The 22,749-nt window shown below is 40.3% G+C and overlaps 2 protein-coding genes across 2 annotated transcripts; both read left to right on the top strand.

The window, feature by feature from the left end:
• The first annotated feature begins 3,465 nt into the window (after nucleotides 1–3,465).
• On the top strand, nucleotides 3,466–7,694 carry LOC5509956 (putative D-cysteine desulfhydrase 1, mitochondrial). Its single transcript, XM_001630398.3, has 7 exons — nucleotides 3,466–3,724; nucleotides 4,424–4,483; nucleotides 5,405–5,677; nucleotides 5,878–6,008; nucleotides 6,178–6,375; nucleotides 6,583–6,746; nucleotides 6,988–7,694. Exons 1-7 carry the CDS (start codon nucleotides 3,584–3,586, stop codon nucleotides 7,236–7,238), a joined length of 1,218 nt encoding a protein of 405 aa, XP_001630448.2. The 5' UTR covers nucleotides 3,466–3,583; the 3' UTR covers nucleotides 7,239–7,694.
• A 5,903-nt stretch (nucleotides 7,695–13,597) lies between these two features.
• LOC5509955 (putative D-cysteine desulfhydrase 1, mitochondrial) lies at nucleotides 13,598–21,315 on the top strand. The gene is made up of 6 exons (XM_048732279.1): nucleotides 13,598–13,752; nucleotides 18,298–18,570; nucleotides 18,769–18,899; nucleotides 19,070–19,267; nucleotides 20,312–20,475; nucleotides 20,962–21,315. The coding sequence occupies exons 1-6, from the start codon at nucleotides 13,657–13,659 to the stop codon at nucleotides 21,210–21,212; spliced, it is 1,113 nt and encodes a 370-aa protein (XP_048588236.1). The 5' UTR covers nucleotides 13,598–13,656; the 3' UTR covers nucleotides 21,213–21,315.
• Nucleotides 21,316–22,749: the final 1,434 nt, after the last annotated feature.

Below are 22,749 nucleotides of genomic sequence, written 5' to 3' on the forward strand. Positions count from 1 at the left end.
TTAACGAGCAATAGATAAGGACCATATCTGACTGCTGGACACCTGCCTTCCTGAGTACCCTGAGGGCATAGAGGCGCTTGCTAGCCTTCTTAACAATGTGGTCAACGTGAACATTCCATGACAGATCTGCTGATATGTGTACACCTAATAGCTTGTAATATTCAACTTTCTCAACAACTGCGCTCCCTAGGATTAATCTTTGGGGGACAGAAGGTTGGTACTTTAAGAAATTGATCTGAAGCTCTTTGCATTTCTTGGGGTTCAGACGCATTCCCCTTGATGACGCATATTATGTCCCATAGACATTTGCTATATTCGTAAGACACAATCAAACGCTCTTTTCCGTCTGCCAGTGCGTCTCCCTTTTCTTTGGCCTTTTCTGCACAATAACGACATCTTCGTCCGCCATTTTGATTTGGTACACCGCGAGAGCGTTGCCAGGCAACGAGCCTAAAAATGTTGCCTTGATGCGTGGCCAAAGAGGATACATTCGGGAAACAATGTTTCCACGCGCTTTGAAACATGAAATGTTTCTCCCTCGCTGTGGGAACATTTTTTGTGTCCTGGACACAAAATTTGTGTCGCGCAACAATATTTCCGTCGTGGCCAAACTGGAAAACATTGAGGAAACATGCGCGCGGACAACATGTCTCCGGCAACATGTGTCCTCGTTTGGCCAGGGCCTTGGGGTCGTCCACACTAACACGGATTCAAAAGTATCCGGATTCGTTTCGCCGAAAACGCATCACTTGATTTGCGTCCACACTATCGTTTTCGCATCGTGTTCGCCTGGATCCAGCAGTCCACACTAACACGGATTCAATTCAAACGTTTGAAAACGCTGAAAGGTACGGGGTGACGTCATTTTTATGATATGCGCATGCTCAAAGCAGCGCGCGCCTGCGCCATCGTTTAAGAAGAGTAGAAGCCTCATTGTTCTATTGTATTCCCTTTCTTCGTCTGTGTTCCATCAATCCAAACCAATCCAATGTGGTGAAATCTTCCGATAGCTTCTACATGGCCCCATCGTTTTCATTTTGATATGGATTCGACCGTCCACGCTACGGACCAAAGTATACGGATGATTAATTTTGATCCACTTTCGACGGCGTTTTCAAAAGTATCCGGATTCGCTGGATCCAGCGCGCGTGTTAGTGTGGACGGCCTAAACGTATCAAAAAGTGTACGGATTCAAACGAATCCGTGTTAGTGTGGACGGCCAGTTCGCTCCTCGTAGACCGAGCTCGCATTTGTTCTGTCTCGCTTTACATGGATCATTCATACATCAATGTGATTGGCAAATCTATAGGTTGTAACGCAATATGCGCAGCAACGCTATTCGTAAATTTAATAATTCTTATTTTTATCGAGGTTACAGTTATTTAGCCAGATTTCAATGTTCTGCAGTTGTATAGAAACATAAAGTGCTTTATTAATTTCAAATGGATTTCGTTTGTAGTTGTTGCGGGACCCATCCGTCACAGCACAGGTAGCCCAGGCAATGGTTTTGAAGATTGTTCGTAGCTTGGAATCGGCTGTTATTTTTAGAGGTAAAACGAGTGGATTGAAGCTGAGCTAGCCCAGGCTCACAGCGAGTGTAAGTTTATTGTTTGTATGAGCGTACAGAGCGTCGCTATCACGAATATTTTCAAATTCAAAAGAAAGATTCTCGCCGCTCAAACCGGGCAAAACGGGTACAAATAGACGATTAAAAGGTATGGTTGGAAAGATAAATATGTGTGCTATGATTCTGCGAGGTTTATTTTGCCGTGCGAGTCTGGATTTTGAAAGGATCGGTGGATTTGTTGAGCACTTTGGAATTCGGCGGTTGTCGGAGTTTGCTTGTCTATTATTTTATATACAGAAGGCGACGGGAAAAATTCGCAGCGGCTAAAACAGCTTAAAATGGCAAATAATGGCGGGTTTGGGTAGCAGCAACGTCAAGCTACTGTTTTATTTTCAAATCAGCATATTTATTTCAACGAGATCTGTTCGCTCATACAAACTCTGTACGCTCATACAAACTCTGTACGCTCATACAAACTCTGTAATAAACCTACACTCGCCGTGAGCCTGGGCTACCTGTGATTGAAGAAGCGAAATATTGCCAATAAAATTGCCTATAGACTTGGAACATGCCTTGTTGTTGTCATATTTATGTGTAATATACGATTTTGGCGGGTTTTCTTAACGGAATTTATGACTTCTTTACCCCTACTAAGGAAAGAGACAAGGTTGGAGGCGCCATTTTCGGTCGTAGCACTCAAATACCGTCGAAATTCGCGAGGAAAATACAACAAACGAAATATTTTTATCTCGCAGACCTATGCCAGGGTACACTTTCATTCGATATGTGGTAAAACATCCGAGCTAAATCATTTTCCCTGGCCACTAGCCATTTTTTAAATAGAGTAAGCAGCCATTTTACTCATTGGTAAAAAACTCAGCCGAGCGTACCTAATTGTCCAACGGCGTCGGTCTTTGATCACAGCAGGGAAGCGCTGGATCATTAGCTTTTACGTGCAACAATTTAATACAACGGATCTACAATGCACAAGTGTTACGGTTACAGACATCTTTATTTTTAGTAACGTTATGTACAACGTCCATTTATTTTTGCGCAATTTCAAGCAAAGACTTGTATGCAATCCGCGAAGCACGTAACCCAATCTTTGCAAAATCGTCCGAATACATTTGGCCAAATTTGGTCAACCAGTGCTTCACCCTCATCACGTGTGATTTTGAACAACGGCGCCCCTAAGACGTGGTAAAACTAAAATAAAACGCGGACTGGCAAGCTGGAATGTTTCGATTTTTGCAGGCTCTCCCAAAACATGTCAACGAAAAACTTTCGCCTCAATCGTGACCAGCTCATACAACACAGTAACTGTTTAGTTAAACAAGTGGAAATAGTTCTACTGATGCTCTTTTCTTTATTTCCAACACGGAAAATCAAGAAGCTGGAAGCGCATCTAATCTTATTATTAGATTTAAAGGATCTTATGTCACAGCTAGCCAACGTGAGCCGTTTTATAATCGCCAAACAAATCAAATCCACATATGCTTTGAGACGGGTTGATTCCAAATACCTCGAAATAGGGGTAAGGGGGGGAGGAATTAGTTCTAATTTTTTGAAGGAGCTACGGAGAAAGTCCGGTTGTCCACATTCGCTGGTCCACTTTTCATTTTCCCCCAAAGTGCCGTTCACTGACCATTTTTACCACTATGGCTCCAGAAAAGATAAAATACTCATAATCGAACAGCTATTAAAAGGCTTTGCACCATTTGGTCTGCTTTTTTTACTTTTAAATCAAGAAATACTGCCGCTTGTTACGCATTACTGTATATTTCATATGTGTTATCAATAGCGTATGCGCACAAATTACTTAGTGAGAGCTCTCCACGATTTGTCCACGTGCTGTTGAATGGAAAGTGATTTCCCACCAGCCAGGTATTGCACAAGTAAAATCCCGCTGTGCTATTGTATATAAAGGGCCAGGGTCGCAAGAAACCGGTATTACAGGGTTGTATTCCTTCTAAGTTGGTGTATCTGGAATAAAGAAGAAAGAGAAAGAGAAGAAAAATGTCGATAGTACAGATGAAATACGACATGAACGGTAGTTGTGGTACAGGGTTAGAGAACCCACGCTACATCAAAGAGAAGGAGCAAGTTCAAAGCAACAGGCCCGTCCCGGTGCGTGCTGGCTCTAAGGTGAAGTGGCAGGTAAGAACAGGATTTTCAAGTTTTCTAATGTCCAACCTCGATCGCGCGCGCGCTTGATTTAAAAAGTAAAATGTGTTTGTGTTGATAAATTTCGGCTTTCGTTTAAACGGATTTTTCTTCACAGTTTGAATCAATCAGGTTTTTAAGAATCTCTCGCTTTCAGCTTTTATACTTATTTAAGCTTATATAAGCTTACGAATGTTTTAACAAAATGGAAGCTTTATTCATAAATGTATTTTTGGAGTATTATTTTAATATTTAAGTATTAGTTTGTTAACAAATTTAAATCTGTAGACATGGAATTCAAGCTTCGAATTCCTCCGAAGCGATGTGGTTATTCTACTTATACTCTTTGGGAGCTGCAACAAAATAAAACCGCGAAAAGCAACAACAATGTTTGCAAACAAAAATAAACTAGACTCAAAAATCATACTTTTCAGCCGTTAAATCTAGTGTAATTTTGTACCGATTGCTAGCTAAGTCTTGTGATCTGTCTTGTGATGATCGGGAAACTACTGGATCTAGGGTTTCCCCGGGGCCTAATTATATTCAAGACGAGAACAATCGCTCTTGAATTAATTAGCGAGCGCGTGTCCGTTGCATCGGGTCACGTTTCACTACCGGCAGGTTTTTCTTTTGAGATCTCGGGCAAATGATGTCGCCATGTCACAGTTGAAAATTAAATATCATCTTTTGCAGAGATTTGAACCACCAACATGGGCGGCTGGATTGAAAAATCTTCCCAAGTATTACGTGAAGGTAAGAGCCTTGTACACGTTGCATGTAGAGTGTACCGAGAACCTTGATGGCGGTCGGTTTTTATTGTAACAAAAAGGTTTAAAGCCATGATTTATGAAGATATCTTCTATTTTTGTTTTCACTGCCTGAATCTTGAGCGTCAGCACAAAGATTTTTTTCGTAACCGAAGCTGCTGTTCCACAGGACACTGAAATTGCACGAGGCCGCTCGAAATCTCCGTGTAAAAGAATATTTTGTACTTAAACATGGCAAATGAGTGTTGTCAACAGACATGGTTTTCTAGAAACTGTGTTCTGCTTTCTATTTTTTATTTGCGGTAAACCGAGCGTTCTTGTTGCCAAACCGGCATACTTTAGTGTGCACACATTTGGTCATGTTTTCAGTTAGAGATCGCTGTATTGTGATTGTTGACATTCAGATACTATTGGTCCGGCTCACAATTAAAATACACTCTTTTTTATAAGAACGTCCAGCCTGAGATTTCACAAAATTTTAAGAACATGCTAAGAACGTGGCATGGCTCAGATAACAGAAAAAAATTATGTAGAATCAAATTAAGCTTATAGTAACAACCTTATTGCTATTGATCATTATATTCTTATATACTCAAAAATTTAAGAACATCGTTAAGAACATTTTCAGCCTTAAAAAAATGTCCCTAAAATGAGAACGGCCCAGCCTCAACTGAAAAAAAGACGTTCTAATAATATAAAATAGAGTGTATTGATTTTGTACCTGTCACAATAATAACAAAAGAAGTCCAGCAGTTATTTCCAATTGAGCTTCGTTGGAAAAAAAAATGACTTCGTTTAATTTGGATATAATACAGATATTATGGATATATGATATAATGGATATCTGTCTTAACTCAATGTTTTTCAGTAAAAAAAAAACTCACACTATCTTTTTCTCCTTTCACAGCTTGCCCAGCACAACACACCTGTCCACGAATGGGACCTCCCCGACATCCCCAATGGCTTCCAGATTGGCATCAAGCGAGATGACATGACCGGAAGTAACATGTCTGGAAACAAAGTGCGCAAGTTAGAGTTCCTTCTTGCTGATGCCCTGGAGAAAAAGTGTGACACTATCTTCACCTTGGGTAGTATCTACTCCAATCACTGCCGTTCCACAGCTATCGCTACCAAGCAGTTGGGCCTTGAGTGCTATCTATTCATGAGACATCGTGAAAAGGTTAGTAAAAGTGAAATTGTATTCACACCAATTTTTGCTATGGTGGTCAAGGCTTGACTTCCTCTACAGTCAGGGCTGTAGTAGTAAAGTATCCATGGTAGCAAGTCTCATCAGGGATTGTGGTTCCCATAATAACAATTCTGTAATAGCAGGTTGCCTTTACATGAGTGTTGCATAACCATTGTCTTATTTGTTTTTAGAACACAGATATTGGCTCGATGGGTAACATGCTGTTTAACAGGATGACCGGTAGCCACATGATACTGACAGAGTACGAGCCATATGACATTGCAACATACCCCAAGATGGATAGACTGAAGGAAAAGCTAGAGTAAGTATTCTATGACCTCTTAGTCCTGAAATAAAGCTGTTGTCATTCTCATTTTTTTGTTAAAATTTTATGAAATAGTGCAACATTTTTTATTAGATTTTACCCCTCTTGTAGTTATATTTATGACCCTGGCATGGTTGCATCTTCTCATACTATACTTTCCATATAGGAAGGAAGGCAAATCTGTGTACATCATCCCAGCCGGCGGCTCCTGCTATGTCGCCATGTTCGCCTACATGATGACCTTCAACGAGCTAATTAACCAGGGTGTCCTGGAGGAGTACACTGATGTTGTCATGACAACTGGGAGTGGGGGCACAGCTTCTGGCATGGCAATTGCCAACTACCTCACTGGCTCAAAACTCAAGTAAGTGTGAAAGTGCCAACTACCTCACTGGCTCAAAACTCAAGTAAGTGTGAAAGTGCCAACTACCTCACTGGCTCAAACCTCAAGTAAGTGTGAAAGTGTCAACTACCTCACTGGCTCAAAACTCAAGTAAGTGTGAAAGCTGTAAGGAGAAATGATGTGTTTTTATTTAGTTCAACTTATGCCAATTCTTGTTGTTCTTTGCAGAGTCCATTGTGTGAATGTCAGGAATAGTATTGAAAACCTGCATCAACACATCCAAGAAGATCTTGATCAAGCAGGCCTGAATCATGTCAATGCTGCCGACATCATTGACATCATGGATGGGCACAAAGGACTGGGATATGGCATCTCCACTCAGGAAGAATTAGGTGAGCAGCAATCTAGCTTTCTAGTATTGCTTACATCTAAAGTATTATTGTATTCCCACTTAAGTAGCAGTGGAAATATATAGGATCCAGTGAAGGTGGCCCTAAAATTCAGGATAATTCACTGCTATACATTAACCTAATTATTTTTAAAAATCTGACTTAGTATTAGATTGGCCGACCTTTATAATCCTATATGAAGCCTGTCACATAAAAACTCATTGTCATGTCTCTTATATTTCAGAGCATGTTATTGAGATTGGATGTACTACAGGAATCACAGTTGATCCAGTATATACTGTCAAGTCTGTGCGTGGAATGCTTGCTGAAATGAGGGATAACCCATCCAGATTTAAAGGCAAAAAGGTCTTATATATGCACACTGGTGGAATGTTTGGACTGTTTGAGGGGCGAATGGACACAACATTAAATTCTCTGGAGAAGTGTAATCGTGTCAGATATTGGGCAAATGGTGATGATATTCCAGAGTTTTAGATAAATCTAATAATGAGAATAATCCTGTATTTGTGTAGAGATGTAGTGATAGAAAATTGCAGAGGCTCCAAGAATTCATAAAGCACTGTTTTGTGCTGAACAATGAGAATAGAAAAGGATAGAGATATTTTGGAACCTATTTTGAAATTAACTATTTATATGATGTGATAACTGTAATGAATACTGACAATTGGAGTTTGTACTCCCAATTGTATATAAATTTAAAATAACTTCTGTACGCACGAAACATTTAATATCGTCACATAACAGCTATATGTACACATATTTGTATATATATATATATATATGTACTTGTTTTGGTGGTTTGTTGATTTGTGAACAACTTGCCAAATGACCAAAACTTAGTTTTCTTAATATACCTGCAAAAAAAAAAATGCACAAAAAAATGAACAAAAGAGAATAAAAGAATTCCGAATAAAGTATTGATATAATGCCTGCTGGTTTTGAATTTGCTTTTTGTCTCGGGGAGGACTCTATACCGAGATAATGGGGATGCTCGTAGTACCTTTTACGGGTTAAAATATTACGGGTCTGGTACCTTTTAGGGGATTCGAGTGCAAACGCTGGCATGGTACCTTTTAGGGGGTCGCAACAAGTTGCCACTTGGGTATTAAAAAAAAGTTTAATGAAATGGATTTAAATTCTTTTCAACTACAAATGTTCGTTGGTACCTTTTAGTGGTAAAAATTGGCTCGAGCTTTGCCCTTTTTGGTACCAATGAAATTCCCTACTATCATCCTCGTCATTATAATATGGGAGTCCCCCACCCCCGGGCTCTTTGTGTTGGGTCTTTTAAGAAGCCGCATTATCACCAGTTTACTTCCGGAGGTCCGTCAGAAACCTCAACCGTCAAAAGAATCTATTAGAATCCGCGCTATAAAACGGGCCATCCGCTCTAAATTATCAGTGAAATCCTCGAAGAAACTTCCAAAAGTCACTGCTTTTAAAATTTTGAAATATTTTCCGCAGTTTCCGTTAAAAAAACATCAGAGATTGTTACGTAATCGACCAGAAGTAAACTGTTGACAATGCGGCTTAAATAACTCATTCATGTTTTCGCGTCCTACCCCTCCATCAAAAATGAATATTGCGGTAAATAAAGTGAGATGGGGAATGCAGGGGTTGTGAGTCTCTGGGCGGGCGCAGAAAAAGCATGCCGCTGTAATAGTCGGTTTGTTCCGGCCAGGAGATTCGTTCCGACCGGAACTGTTTTACTAGGATTTTTGTTTCGGTCTAGGATTTTCGTCCCGGGCACATAACATTCCAGGATTTAGCGCTCTGACCACCGAACTCGTAAACAATAATACTTGGGGTGCAACAAACATGAACCGTCAATCAAAATACGTGACGTCATCAATCAATTTTCCATAAGGGGGGGTATGGATATTTTCTGGAACTACACATCATTGTTTAGCTAGTGTGGATTCAGTTGTGTCTATAACAACAGCCTTATTAATGAAACAATAACAAAATTATTGCCATATATCAACGTGTATTTTTTTTTCTAATATTCCATTAATATTATATTTCTGTAAAAGCCTGCTGAAGATCAGACGTTCTTATAAAAAACAGTTTACCCTAAGATAACAAATTCAAAGTAATTTTCATTCTTGGGGTATGCCGCTGTTATGAAGGAATTGTTAATCAATGCAAAAGTCGTTTCCGACACGTCAGATATTTACTTTCACTTTCCATTCGACATTTTACTTATTTGCAATACGTGGATCTCTTCATTGTTTGACTAAGCATGCGTAGTCACTGTTTAGCAAAACAGGTTTTATATTTGTCAGGCTAAAATAACAGTTTAACGATTACTTTTATCCTTAATCTTACCGCTGTTACATTACTTAATTTTGCATATTACTATAGTCAAACTATTCTTTTTATACTGCTCTTGCTATTTCTATCGAAGGAATTTATTCTAAGTCATTTAGTATTTCATCGTTGATTTTCTTCCCAAAGTCAACACCCGATCTTCTTTTCTTACATCATCCTTAAAACCAGTTTGACCAGTTTATTAATGAGATTAGTATAAATTGAGCAGCATAGTAACTAGCTCTAGGATTGTACTGTAACTGTTGCGAGGACACTACACGGCAGTGCTCTAGGTTGGTTTAGTCAGGACTCTCTAAAGTTGGCTTCGTCGGCTTTCCGGGAAAGAGATGTTCCTTCACTACCTTCCGAAAGTACTTGCCTTCGTACAGCCAATCTCCCGCTAGCCAGTGGTAGCTCTAACATTTGTAAACACTCAAGCGGTGCAATAAAGAACAAAGAAGACGGTCAACCCTTGCTCAGCGTGTACGATCCCCAGTTACCCCCAATACCATTAAAGAACCACCCAAAAAACCTCGTAACACTGGTGGAGAACACGGGTAAGCTGTTGGCCACAGAAAGTCTTCTTTTAAGGAATCGACAAAAGACAAATCAACCGGACACGTCATCAGTTCAACTAACAAAAAAAAAGAAAAGAAACAAGAAAAACTTTGGGAAGCTATCAAAAGGAATAGCAAGAATGAAAACAGATAAGTGAAGAGAGACCTCGAAAAGAGCAAGAACAACAGCGAAAAAAAACCCTCAAGCTTTACCATAAAGTAGCAAGAAGAACTTTGTGTATGGCAAATTGATCACAGATTAACTCGTAGGAATATAGATAAGTATAGTATCACTACTGATCACAGTGTCGATCGTTTTTTTTATGGATTACAGTTTTGTCTTATATCAGTTTCCTTTCCTTTTCCATATCGTTTTGAATTAAATATCTTTATTTCTCCAGCTTAGCAAATATTATAGCTTATTTAGCTTGTCGTTCGCCATTTGAACAAAAAAAGGAGTTTGAAGTATAATTCTATCTTTACAAGTTGTTTCAGACAGAAGTATTTTAAATGCATTCAAGATAATTTTCAAAGAGCCAAAGAGCCAAGTTTACATGAATGTATATTTTTCAAGAAGCAGATACGAATATCTATGATGACAAGCACGTTATTGATGGAAGAAGAAAATTACGAATTTATATATGCTCATTGTGGCAAAACGTTAAGTCGAATTACGATTATATTTTCTAAAGATTTGATGACTCATATTTTTATTTAATTTCAACTCGAGGACGAGTTTTCTCAAAGGAAGGACGAGTGTTATGAAGGAATTGTTAATCAATGCAAAAGTCGTTTCCGACACGTCAGATATTTACTTTCACTTTCCATTCGACATTTCACTTATTTGCTATACGTGGATCTCTTCATTGTTTGACTAAGCATGCGTAGTTACTGTTTAGCAAAACAGGTTTTATATTTGCCAGGCTAAAATAACAGTTTAACGATTACTTTTATCCTTAATCTTACCGCTGTTACATTACTTAATTTTGCATATTACTATAGTCAATAGTCTATAGTTGCGGTCATGACGAAATCGTTAGATACGTCATATATGATTTAACGGTGTGAGCCCTTGTCTTTACATGCATTAACAATAGCATAAGTCTTATTGATATTTTAAAATGCAAAATAAAAGCAACACACGCATAAGTGAGCTACACACGTTTCATATATACTTAACCCCTTCAGAATCCCGGTATAAAAATACACACACATAGAGTGTGACATTTGGATCCTTTTGTTTGTACCCAGTCTCAAAGCTCCATCAATTCCACAGGAATTAATAAGGGGCGTTGTGACATTGACACAGATGATGAACTGTTACGCCCGGTCAACCATGTTCCCAGGGTAATTTTCAATGTGGAGGACAGACGACATATTAAAAAATACCTAGAAGACCCTGGGAACGAGGTTGATGCCTGGTTCACACTTAGTGGACACTAGACCCTGCGCGCAGGGTTGACTGGGATACCTGAGATCTGCAACTTGTTTGTGTGACATGTATGACAAAGATTTTACTGCCTTCTTTGGATATAATTTTAAAAATATATAATCTTGTTTTATATTGTAAATGCCATATCACAACACTGATTGGGGCAAGAAAGGTAAAAGCATCATCTCTTCAGGTGTGGGGTGGACTTGAGGTGTGCTCCGTGAAAGTAGACAGGGCTGATTGTCCTATCTTCAAATACTATTCCCACATCAGAGTTAGCATCGAAATAAGATAAAGGAAAGCTGAGAATGTGTTTTTAAATTGTTATTTCTTAAACATTTCTTTGGTTCACTGCCCTCAATGTGCTATCACTTAGGGGTAAATTTATTTTAACACCCAAAGTAAGTCCTATTGTATTAACAATATAATTTCCCTGAAATGTATTATTTTATTTATGTAAGTTACAAGTAAACAACAACAATTATTTATTTTGAAGTCAAATGAGAGGGCTATAGAATATCCAGACTTGATTGAAATTTATAGAGCATAAACATATTTTCAAGATCAACAACACTACAGAAATATTACAAATCTCTCAATTTTATTGAAAATGTTCCATAAAAATAAAATGACATTCAATGAGGGATAAAGATATTTCAGGGAAATAATAAAACTTAAGCTTATCTAAAGGAAGCACCAAAGTGCCAAAATAATTTTCATAGATTTAAGCTTAAGTATACATATTTTACACTTACATGACTTACAACACCTATGCTGTACTTTATTAAAATCGACATGGTTAAAATTATGAGATTCAATTAGAGAGATCAAGATATTTTATAGTAAGAAAATAAAATTCATCTTAGGATAGCCGGTCAAGTGTCCAATGTAAAGTAGATTCATCGACAAAGCGATTAATCGATGAAACTGATAATCGATGAAAATCGATATCAATCGATGCTAATCAATCGATTAATATTGGAAATCGATGGTTAATCGATTATCTGCAAATTTGTGACCTTTCATCGATTAGTAATCGATGATGTACCATGATCGATTAATACCGACTTTCATCGATTTTCATTAAATATGATCTGAATGATCGCAAAGAACATAAAAGAGTACGAATGTATCATTTATTTAGTATATGTTCATTGTTAAAGGCCCTTAATGATACCTTTTTGAAACGGGCAGCAACGGAGTTATAAGCCTCTCTGATTATATAGATTATAATAGCAGAGATTAGCCGTAATGAAACATGTCGCTGGTCCTTTTCCAGGCTTCGCTGGCCCACCCCCTCTCCCTTTGACGGACCCTTGTGGATCCTAGTAAAAAAATGAATGCCATTTATATTGTGTCTTGCGTGGCTAGATGAGTGGAGCGAGCGGCCTGCTATGATCTCTGTCGACAAAACAAGCAAAACATTAAAGAGCATTTCAACAAATCATAGCTCCACTAATGACTATCAACAATCGCAACGACAGTCATTCAGTTAACGTATTTTTCGATACACGAACATTTTAACATTTGTTGGCCCCGGAGAATGTTATGAAAAATTATCGAAGCCGGGGTAGTCAATCGATGACAGCCGAGGAAATCGATGAAATTAAGGAATGTTTCCGTGTGACTATCGATTAATCAGCGATTACCAATATCAATCGATATTAATCGGCTGATTTCATCGATTAATATCGATTTATCGATTGGCAAACCGATGATCGATTTTCATCGATTAATTACGCCGGGCGATTTGTAGGAGACGATTAGATTTCCGATTTCCATCAATTGTTTCAAACTACTTCCTCTTCAAAATAGATTAAATACCTCGAGTCCATTCATGAGTGTCCAGAGCACATTTAATTACGTCTTAAAGTAAGCTGTATGAGTCTAAAGCAGTCAGCACTTAACTTAAGAATTCTTATCTTGAGACACTCGGGTCGCAAATGTAGACACGAGTAAATACAGCGAAATCAATCCAAACAGAGATGATTTTCCAAAATAACTTGGTAGAAATTGAGGCTATGGTTAAATATGCAGTTATTAAATCGCGAATCGGGCCTTCAACTGCAAAAATAACATGTATTTGAGAGCTGGAATCTCAAATTCAAGATGGCGGCCATGACACAGTTTTAAATTATGCAAAAGTTTTTGGTAACCAAGCGTTGCGATGACGTAGGACAGTAGGCTAGATACTTCGTGTAAGAAAAAGGCTTCAGTAAGGTTGCAATCAATACACTAAAATAAGAAGTATCGCCTGTGGCGAAATGGTTCTTGGGAATTGCATTGTGCAAATCGCGAGACGACAAAAAAAAAACAGTTGCATTTTATGACTGGGCTACCACAGGTATCCCAGTAACAACGACATCCCCACTATGATCGCCAACATAAATAAAAAATCGTACTTTTCAGCCGTTTGTGATCTGTCTTGTAATGATTGAGAAACTAATGGAGCTAGGGTTTCCCCGGGGCATAATTATATTCAAGACGAGAACAATCGCTCTTGAATTAATTAGCGATCGCACGTTCGTTGCATCGGGTCACGTTTCACTGCCGGCAGCTTTATCGTTTGAGATCTCGGGCAAATGATGTCGCCATGTCACAGTTGAAAATTAAATATCATCTTTTGCAGAGATTTGAACCACCAACATGGGCGGCTGGATTGAAAAATCTCCCCAAGTATTACGTGAAGGTAAGAGCTTCGTACACGTTGCATGTAGAGTGTACCAGAACATTGTAGGCGGTCGATTTTTATTATAAAAGAAGTTTAAAGCCATGATTTATATATGATATCTTATATTTTTGTTTACAATGCCTGATCGCGTGACTTAATTCCCGCTTATAATTATAGCAGCATGTGATTCGAATCATTATTGTACACACATTAGACTAGACTTCCCTGCTGCGAAATACAGAGAAAAGAGGCCTCTTCTAGTAGGGTAAGACTAGACATGATCGGAGCATCAACTCAATAAAGTACCTTAAAACTCTATCGTGTACTTCTACAGCAAGACCATAGCATCTTTTTACATGGTGGCATGGTGAGAGACAAACCTAGGTTACAATAACTGAAAGAGAAAGACAAATATGGCCACGGGATACAGTCACCTCCACCGTCGGCACTGAAAATCCATGACCCCAACGTGGACCGCTGTGATCCTTGTTCCTAAAACTTCTTGGTTCCTAGTCAGTTCCTACTCAGTGAGTAATCAGTTCTTAATCAGTTCCTAATGGCAAGGGGGATAATTTTTCAATAAAAAAAAATATAAAAATTACCTATTTTCTGTGTAGAATTGGAGAGTAAGGCTGGGAATACACCAATATAATTATATGCGAATGTTGTCGACGTTGAAGACCACCTAAGTGGAGGTCACGCTTAGATCACGCGCTTGCCGTGGTTACACTAAAATGCCAACTGGGGTTGAGTCCCAGTAAACTGAACCCAGGTTGGTCCTGGTTGACTTTTTGTGCGGTTACACAAGCTCACTTTACCTTAGTTGAGTTGTCAACCGCAAGGAATCAAGTGTCCTCGTGTCACGGGATACTTATCAAGGGGTCTACACTGATTATCATTCTAATACTTTGGCGGGATTTATTCTAGCTTGTGTTCAACGTGGTGCGCTTGGAACTAATATATATATAAGTTATTGAGCATACATTGAGCAACAATTTGTTTTAGAACATGGTTGAACAAATTTATGTTTGAAAACAACAGATCATTAGAGCTTAAAACTCGTTATCGGGAATGAAACCAAGTCACACTACAATTACCATCATAAGTCGAATAATCGTTTTACGAAAAGCGACTAGGTTTTGAGCAAAACACGCCGTCACACCGTTACACTTTTATATCTGTCAGCGCTAATTACTGCAACCTAGGCCATGAACCATGGGTCGTAGGATGGTTCGCCGGAAGTCTACTGCAGTAGAATTTCCTTTGTTCTCCATGACATCTACTGAGGTTTCCGGTCGCGTTTACACACATAAAATTTCAACTTCAGTTAGAAAATTACCGAACCTAGGTTGGAACCACTTGTGTAACCACGGGGTAAGCTTGCTACTCCAAAACCCAAACTGCCCAACATCTCAAAAATATTACGGACAGTTGTCTAGAAACAGGACTAGAAGTGACCTGGGAATAATTAGAATCATCCGAAAGAAGTGGAACAAACTTGTGTATAACATAAAAAAATGCAAGCGTCTAAACTAGAAACCAGACAACATACTCTACTAGACTTGAGTCTAGAATCCACCAAAATTGCTGTAAATAGCTTTATAAGCCATATTTATAATGCTTTTCCATCGATACTAGCTGATTGTACTGGGTAAAGAAGGAGCGCATTTTTACCATTTTAGCATTTCCTATGAGGTACCCCCCCCCCTTACCCTGATTAGGAACTGATTAGGAACTGACTAGGAACTGAGGAATTAGAAACAAGGATCACCGCGGCAGGCAAATGGAAGAAGTTTTGCCTCGCGTGGGACAAATACTCACTAGCAACACATTTCGAAGAGAAGGACGAGAAAGTCCAAGTAGCGACGTTGCTTACAGTTATTGGTGGAGAAGCCAGAGATGTTTATTCGACGTTTACAGATCGAGAAGATGAGGGTAACAAACAGAAAATCGACCAAGTACTCAAGAAGTTTGCTGATTACTGTCAACCTCGAAAAAACATTCCTTTCGAGCGTTATCGCTTCAATAAGCGCGGACAAGAGGCCGGCGAAGGCTATGAACTAGTATAAGACAGCGCTGAGGAAGCTGGCCGAGGGATGCGAGTTTCATCACAACATACGAACTTTTGCGTGATATAATTATATTTGGTATCCGCGAAGTCCGCGAAAAATTACTTCGGGAATCTAAGCTCACCTTAGGGGAGACAGACGAGATATGTCGGGCATCGGAAAGTCCAGAGGTAAGCCATCCTCGGTAAGTCCAGAGGTACGTTATCCTTTGCGTGTCGCGTGACAACACCCGATGCAGGTTTAATTGTAAAATGGTTAACAGCAGGGAGATTCGCCCAATCCTTGGACGAGAGGCGTGCCTGGGTATGAACATTTTCCAATATATCGATAATGACTCCCTAAACAAGCCACAAACCGGAAGTACACCAGTATACGCAGTTGAGGACACCGGAAGCAAGTGCCTCACAAAGGAAAAATTCCCACAGGCCTTTTCCGAGGGAGTTTGGCTGCTAGAGGGCCAGTATCGCATCAAGGTGGACGACACGGTAGATCCTGTCCAGCATGCACCGCGGCGAGTACCGGTGGCATTGCGCAAACGCCTTTAGTCCGAGTTAGACCGACTGGTTGAGAGATATTATTACTCCTGTTACAGCGCCTACACCATGGGTTAGCTCACTAGTGGTCGTTCCCAAGCCCAACTGCAACCTAAGGATCTGTTTGGACCCCAAGGATCTTAACAAAGCAATTCAGCATGAACATTACCCTCTGCCGACGATCGACGATGTGGCAACACGCTTACACGGAGCAAAGGTGTTTACCAAGCTTGATGCCAAGAACGGGTTCTGACACATAGAGCCTGACGAAGAAACGTCCTAACTCACAACCTTCAACAAGCCTTTCGGAAGATATGCTCGATATATTCGGAAACGAATGCCTTTAGGAATATGATCGGCTCTAGGGGTTTTTCAAAAATGTATGCACGAGATGATAGGGCCTGTCAGTTGGGAATAAATTAGCCGATGATTTTTTTGTTGTGGGGTGCGAATAAACCCTAGACGAAGCTACTCCATGACCATGTCAAGCATCTGTTAGAGTTTATGAAGCGCTGTAAAGAACGAGGGCTGAAGCTGAACGCCGACAAACTCAAGCTGAGACAAACAAAGGGGTTGGCCCAGCAAAAGGTCTGACGTTCCTCAGTGCCTGTTACCGTATTATGATATTTGCGATGAACTCGTACTCCAAGGTGACATTGTGTTCAAGGGGCAGCAGCTACCGGTTCCACTTTCGTTGCGCAGAGAGTTAATGGAAGTGACACATGGGAGTCACATCGGGATCGAAGCATACAGGGAGGATCGAAGGGTCGAAGGGCACGCGATACACTTTACTGCCCGAGAATAAGTACAGATCTAAATCTAAAAGAATATATCAGAAAGTGCGAGGTACATGGCACATCGTAACAACCCTAGCATAGAGCCATTTCAGCCGCACGTGTTCGTGGCTAGACCGGGGTCAAAGGTGGGGGCGGACCTTTGCCAATTCGATGGGAGAATGTTGCTAGTCATAACAGATTACTATAGCAATTATATGGAGGTCGCGCGGGTAAAGACGACTACATCCAAGAGCATAATTAAGGAGCTAAAAGCTGTATGTGCGAGATTTGGAATCCCTGATGTTCTGATCACAGACAACGGGCCGCTATTCGCATCAGCTAAATTTGTTGTGTTTGCCCTCACCTGGTGCTTCGACCACCAAACCCTACATAGCCGCAGTCAAATGGGAAGGCGGAAAACGCAGTGAAGACCGTGGAATGCTCGTTCAAAAAAGTTAAGGACTCGGGCAATTTTGAGTACCTAGCCCTTCTTGACTGACGCAACACCTCCACCGAGGACATCAGGAGCAGCCCAGCGCAGCGCCTCATGGGACGGCGTTGCAAAACGCTACTCCCATGCCAGGCACCCTTCTACAGCCTCACTATGATTTAGATGTAGAGTCATGCGCTCTATTTGGTGCCAAGCAACGGCAACAATATTATAACAATAAGAAGGCGAAACAATTGAGTGAAGTTTACCCTGGGGAGACAGCGAGGATGAGGTTGCCCGGTCAACAACGATGGTCTCCAGGAGTGTGTACCGAGGCCTTACCTAACAAAAGTTAATAAGTTGGCAAATGAGTGTTGTCAATAGACATGGTTTTCTAGCAAATGTCTTCTGATTTCTATTTTTTATTTGCGGTTAATCGAGCGTTCTTGTTGCCAAACCGGAATACAAACCGAAATAGTGTGCACACGTTGTGGTCATGTTATCAGTTAGAAATCGGTGCATCGGTGACATTCAGATAATATTGGCTCAGTCAACAATTGAAATATTGATTATGTACCTGTCAAAATAATAACAAAAAAAATCCGACATTTACTTCCAATTGAGCCTCTTGAACTGGATATCTTTCTTAACTCTAATATTTTTTCTGTAAAAAAATGCTGCATCATTTAGAAAATTTCCCCCCTTTTATTTTCTCAAATATCTCACACTAAATTTGTATTTTTATCCATTCACAGCTTGCCCAGCACAACACGCCTGTCCACGAATGGGACCTCCTCGACATCCCCAATGGCTTCCAGATCGGCATCAAGCGAGATGACATGACCGGAAGTAACATGTCTGGAAACAAAGTGCGCAAGTTAGAGTTCCTTCTTGCCGATGCCCTGGAGAAAAAGTGTGACACTATCTTCACCATGGGTAGTATCTACTCCAATCACTGCCGTTCCACAGCTATCGCTACCAAGCAGTTGGGCCTTGAGTGCTATCTCTTCGTTAGACATCGTGAAAAGGTCAGTGAACATGAAATTGTATTCACCAATTTCCGCTATGGTGACCAAGCCTTGCCTTCCTATACAGTTAGGACTGTCAAGTATCCATGGTAGCAGGTCTCACCTGTAACTCCAAAAATAACAATTCTGTAATAGCGGGGTGCCGTTACATGAAAAGTGCTTGTACCGTCACATAGCCATTGTCTTTTTTGTTTTAAGAATACCAATATTGGCTCGATGGGTAACATGCTGTTTAACAGGATGACTGGTAGCCACATTATACTGACAGAGTACGGGCCATATGAAATTGTAACATACCCCAAGATGGATAGACTGAAGGAAAAGCTAGAGTAAGTATTCTATGACCTCTTAGTCCTGAAATAAAACTGTTGCTTTTCGTTAAGCCTTTATGAATACTGCAACATTTTTTATTAGCTTGTACATGACCTTTCTTTAGCTTTGTAGTTATATTTATGATCCTGGCATGGTTGCCTCTTCTCATACTATACTTTCCATATAGGAAGGAAGGCAAATCTGTGTACATCATCCCAGTCGGCGGCTCCTGCTATGTCGCCATGTTCGCCTACATGATGACCTTTAACGAGCTAATTAACCAGGGTGTCCTGGAGGAGTACACTGATGTTGTCATGTCAACTGGGAGTGGGGGCACAGCATCTGGCATGGCAATTGCCAACTACCTCACTGGCTCAAAACTCAAGTAAGTGTGAAAGTGCCAACTACCTCACTGGCTCAAAACTCAAGTAAGTGTGAAAGTGCCAACTACCTCACTGGCTCAAAACTCAAGTAAGTGTGAAAGTGCCAACTACCTCACTGGCTCAAAACTCAAGTAAGTGTGAAAGTGCCAACTACCTCACTGGCTCAAAACTCAAGTAAGTGTGAAAGCTGTAAGGAGAAATGATAGATTCATAGGACATGAAGAAGATATTAAGGGCCTGTGCTATGGTACTATCTTTTGAGTCCGTTGCTTGGAAAATTTGTATGTTTCATAAAAGCTTCTGTTTTTTTTGTCAAATCTCTTGGAACTTTCAACATAAGTGTTTTAGACATAAATGACACAAGTGATGACGTCATCCGACCTCTCATATGGTCACGTGACCTAGAACAGAAAAACGTGTCGGAGAAGCTACTGTTCAAATCATTTTTATGTTCTTCGAAAACCACATATTTGTTAATAACTTTTTCATTACTTCAAAAATCAAAAATTCCATGCGCTTAGTTGTTAGGAATGGTAATATCAATGGTTTGAGTGAAAAAAAAATTAACGTGTTTTTTTTTTCGCGCAGAAATGGCCGACAGCTTGTTTTTTTCGCCATCTTTTTTATTCTCTAAAAACATAAAAAAATTGCATTTTCCTCTACAAAGTGTCGAAAGTTTATATTAATCTCTTGGGGAAAAAGTTAGAATTGGAGTTTCGAAGAACACAAAATAAAAAAAAGAGATTGAACCTGGAGCGCTTGCTTGTGAGTCAAAGGTGCTAACCACTGGGCCACGAAATCAAGTTGGAGACGCGCTTTTCCCTTTCGTAGCAACGGTGTTTCGTAGCAACGAGATAATACCATAGGCCCTTAAGTTTGATTTTGAATTTTAGCACAAGTGATCTGTATTTTTTTTCCAATCCTTGGATTCATGAACAGCTCCTAAGCAACAATAATCAGCCGTTTTCCTCTGGTTGTTTTTTATTTAGTTTTGACTACGTAGGTTTGGACCCATATTTGAAAAAAATTGTCATTGTTCTTTGCAGAGTCCATTGTGTAAGTGTGAGAAGAAGTATTGAAAACCTGCATCAACACATCCAAGAAGATCTTGATCAAGCAGGCCTGAATCATGTCAATGCTGCCGACATCATTGACATCATGGATGAGCACAAAGGACTGGGATATGGCATCTCCACACAGGAAGAATTAGGTGAGCAGCAATATATGGTTACCAGTAGCGGATCTACGGGGGGGGGGGGGGGGGGTTAAGGGTTTAAACCTCCCTTGGGCTGCCTTTTTTTGTTGTTTTCATTGTGTCTGTTCGTTCCAAAATCATTACGAAAATAAGGACAATTTTTTTGGTTCCCCCGCCCCCCCCCCCCCTTGAAAAAAAGCTAGATCCGCCCCAGGTTATTGTAATAACTTGTTGTCTAATTTCTAGCTTTCAAATCAATTAGCCAAATTTAGGTTTTATGAACTATGTCTTCGCAGCTAAGGTGTTATCTGGTATTCCCACTTAAGCAACATCTGAAATATATAGGATCCAGTGAAAGTGGCCCTAAAATTGAGGATAATTTTCTGCTACATTAACCTACATATTAAAAAAAATCTGAATTAGTATTAGATTGACCGACCTTTATAATCCCATATGAAGCCTGTAACATAAAAACTCATTGTCATGTCTCTTATATTTCAGAGCATGTTATTGAGATCGGATGTACTACAGGAATCACAGTTGATCCAGTATATACTGTCAAGTCTGTGCGTGGAATGCTTGCTGAAATGAGGGATAACCCATCCAGATTTAAAGGCAAAAAGGTCTTATATATGCACACTGGTGGGATGTTTGGGCTGTTTGAGGGGCGAATGGACACAACGTTAAATTCTCTGGAGAAGTGTTATCGTGTCAGATATTGGGCAAATGGGGATGATATTCCAGAGTTTTAGATAAATCTAATAATGAGAATAATCCTGTATTTGTGTAGAGATGTAGTGATAGAAAATTGCAGAGGCTCCAAGAATTCATAAAGCACTGTTTTGTGCTGGACAATGAGAATAGAAAAGGATAGAGATATTTTGGAACCTATTTTGTGTTACTATTTATATGATATGATAACTGTAATGAATACAGACAACTGGAGTTTGCTGGAGTTTAATGATAACTTGGTTATTATTGACTTCGGAGGTCATGCTTGCTGTACATGCTTGCTGTGCTAGTGCGCATGGCAAAGCTTTACGCGTGACCACAATGATTGACAACATTCCAATAATTTTTGCCTTTGTTTCCTTAATACTGAATCAGGCTACACCAGAATTTCACTAGACCTAGATGATACCTAGAGTTACCTGCTCACAAAGTCAGAACCTACTTTCTACCGGTAGTTGATGAATACGGAACAGGAATAGGCCCTCGATTTACGATTCCCGAGTATCACTCGAAAACAATGTGGACACGCCTACAATTGGGGAGGGGCCAATTCCTGTACTAGCGTAGAACATTAGTACGCTGTTCAACGCAGATTATTCTACTAGTACTTTCTCAGTAGTGGTGCGACAACTAGGTGATTATCTTATCGTTGAAAAAATTCGACAAGGATTTTGATTCTACGCATCGTGATTAGCCGAAAACCCTGTATTCTCGTAGATGTCTTCGTCATACGCGTTGTTACCATCGAAAAACGCATTATCATCGTAAGTGTTCTGGCCATAAATGACGTTATCATAAGCGTAATTATCATAGACTGCATTGTGGTCGACATAAGCGTTGTTATCGTAGTTGACATTGTTGTCATCGTAAGCGTCGTTATCGTAAAAGGCATTTTCATCGTAAGCGTTATCATTCAGGACAGCTCTAGCAAAGTCGCTATTAACGTAGATATCTTCGTCCTCGGTCGGGTCATCGTCGAAGGTCGGAGCTTCATCGTAGAACTTCGGAGGATAATTCATCGGAACGTCATCAAAATTCGGAAAGCCATTAGAATTTGTAGCGTCGTCGTAGACAGGAGCGTCTTCAAAAGTCGGAGCGTCTTCGTAGCTCGGAGCGCCGTCTTGAGGGCCATCATTTGCAGGGATAGCGCTCGCAAGGGCATCATAGACGAAGCCGTAAGTTCCGTCATCAGTGGCGGATGGGTCCTCATTTGCAGAGCTGTTATTGGTGGGGCCATCGTAGACGGGGACACTTTCGGGAGAGGCATCGCTTGTTGGACCTTTATTCATCATAGGAGCATTGCTGACCGGGTCATTATTGGCAGGGGCGTCACCAGTGGAAGGTACGGTACGAGGGGGGCAGTCATAATTACAGATATCACCACCTCCAGGGGCGTCATCAATGGTAGGGTCCCAATTGGTACGGGTGCTTCTGGTAGGAGCATCATACGTGGGGGTAGCTCGTGGAGGGCTATCATAGTCCGTGTTATCGCTCGTAGGGCCATTATCTCTAGGGGTGCCGCAGGAAGGACCATTATCTCTAGACTCAGCGTTGGCC

The sequence above is a fragment of the Nematostella vectensis genome, chromosome 9 (genome assembly GCF_932526225.1).
Source record: "Nematostella vectensis chromosome 9, jaNemVect1.1, whole genome shotgun sequence".
NCBI classification, from domain to species: Eukaryota; Metazoa; Cnidaria; class Anthozoa; order Actiniaria; family Edwardsiidae; genus Nematostella; species Nematostella vectensis.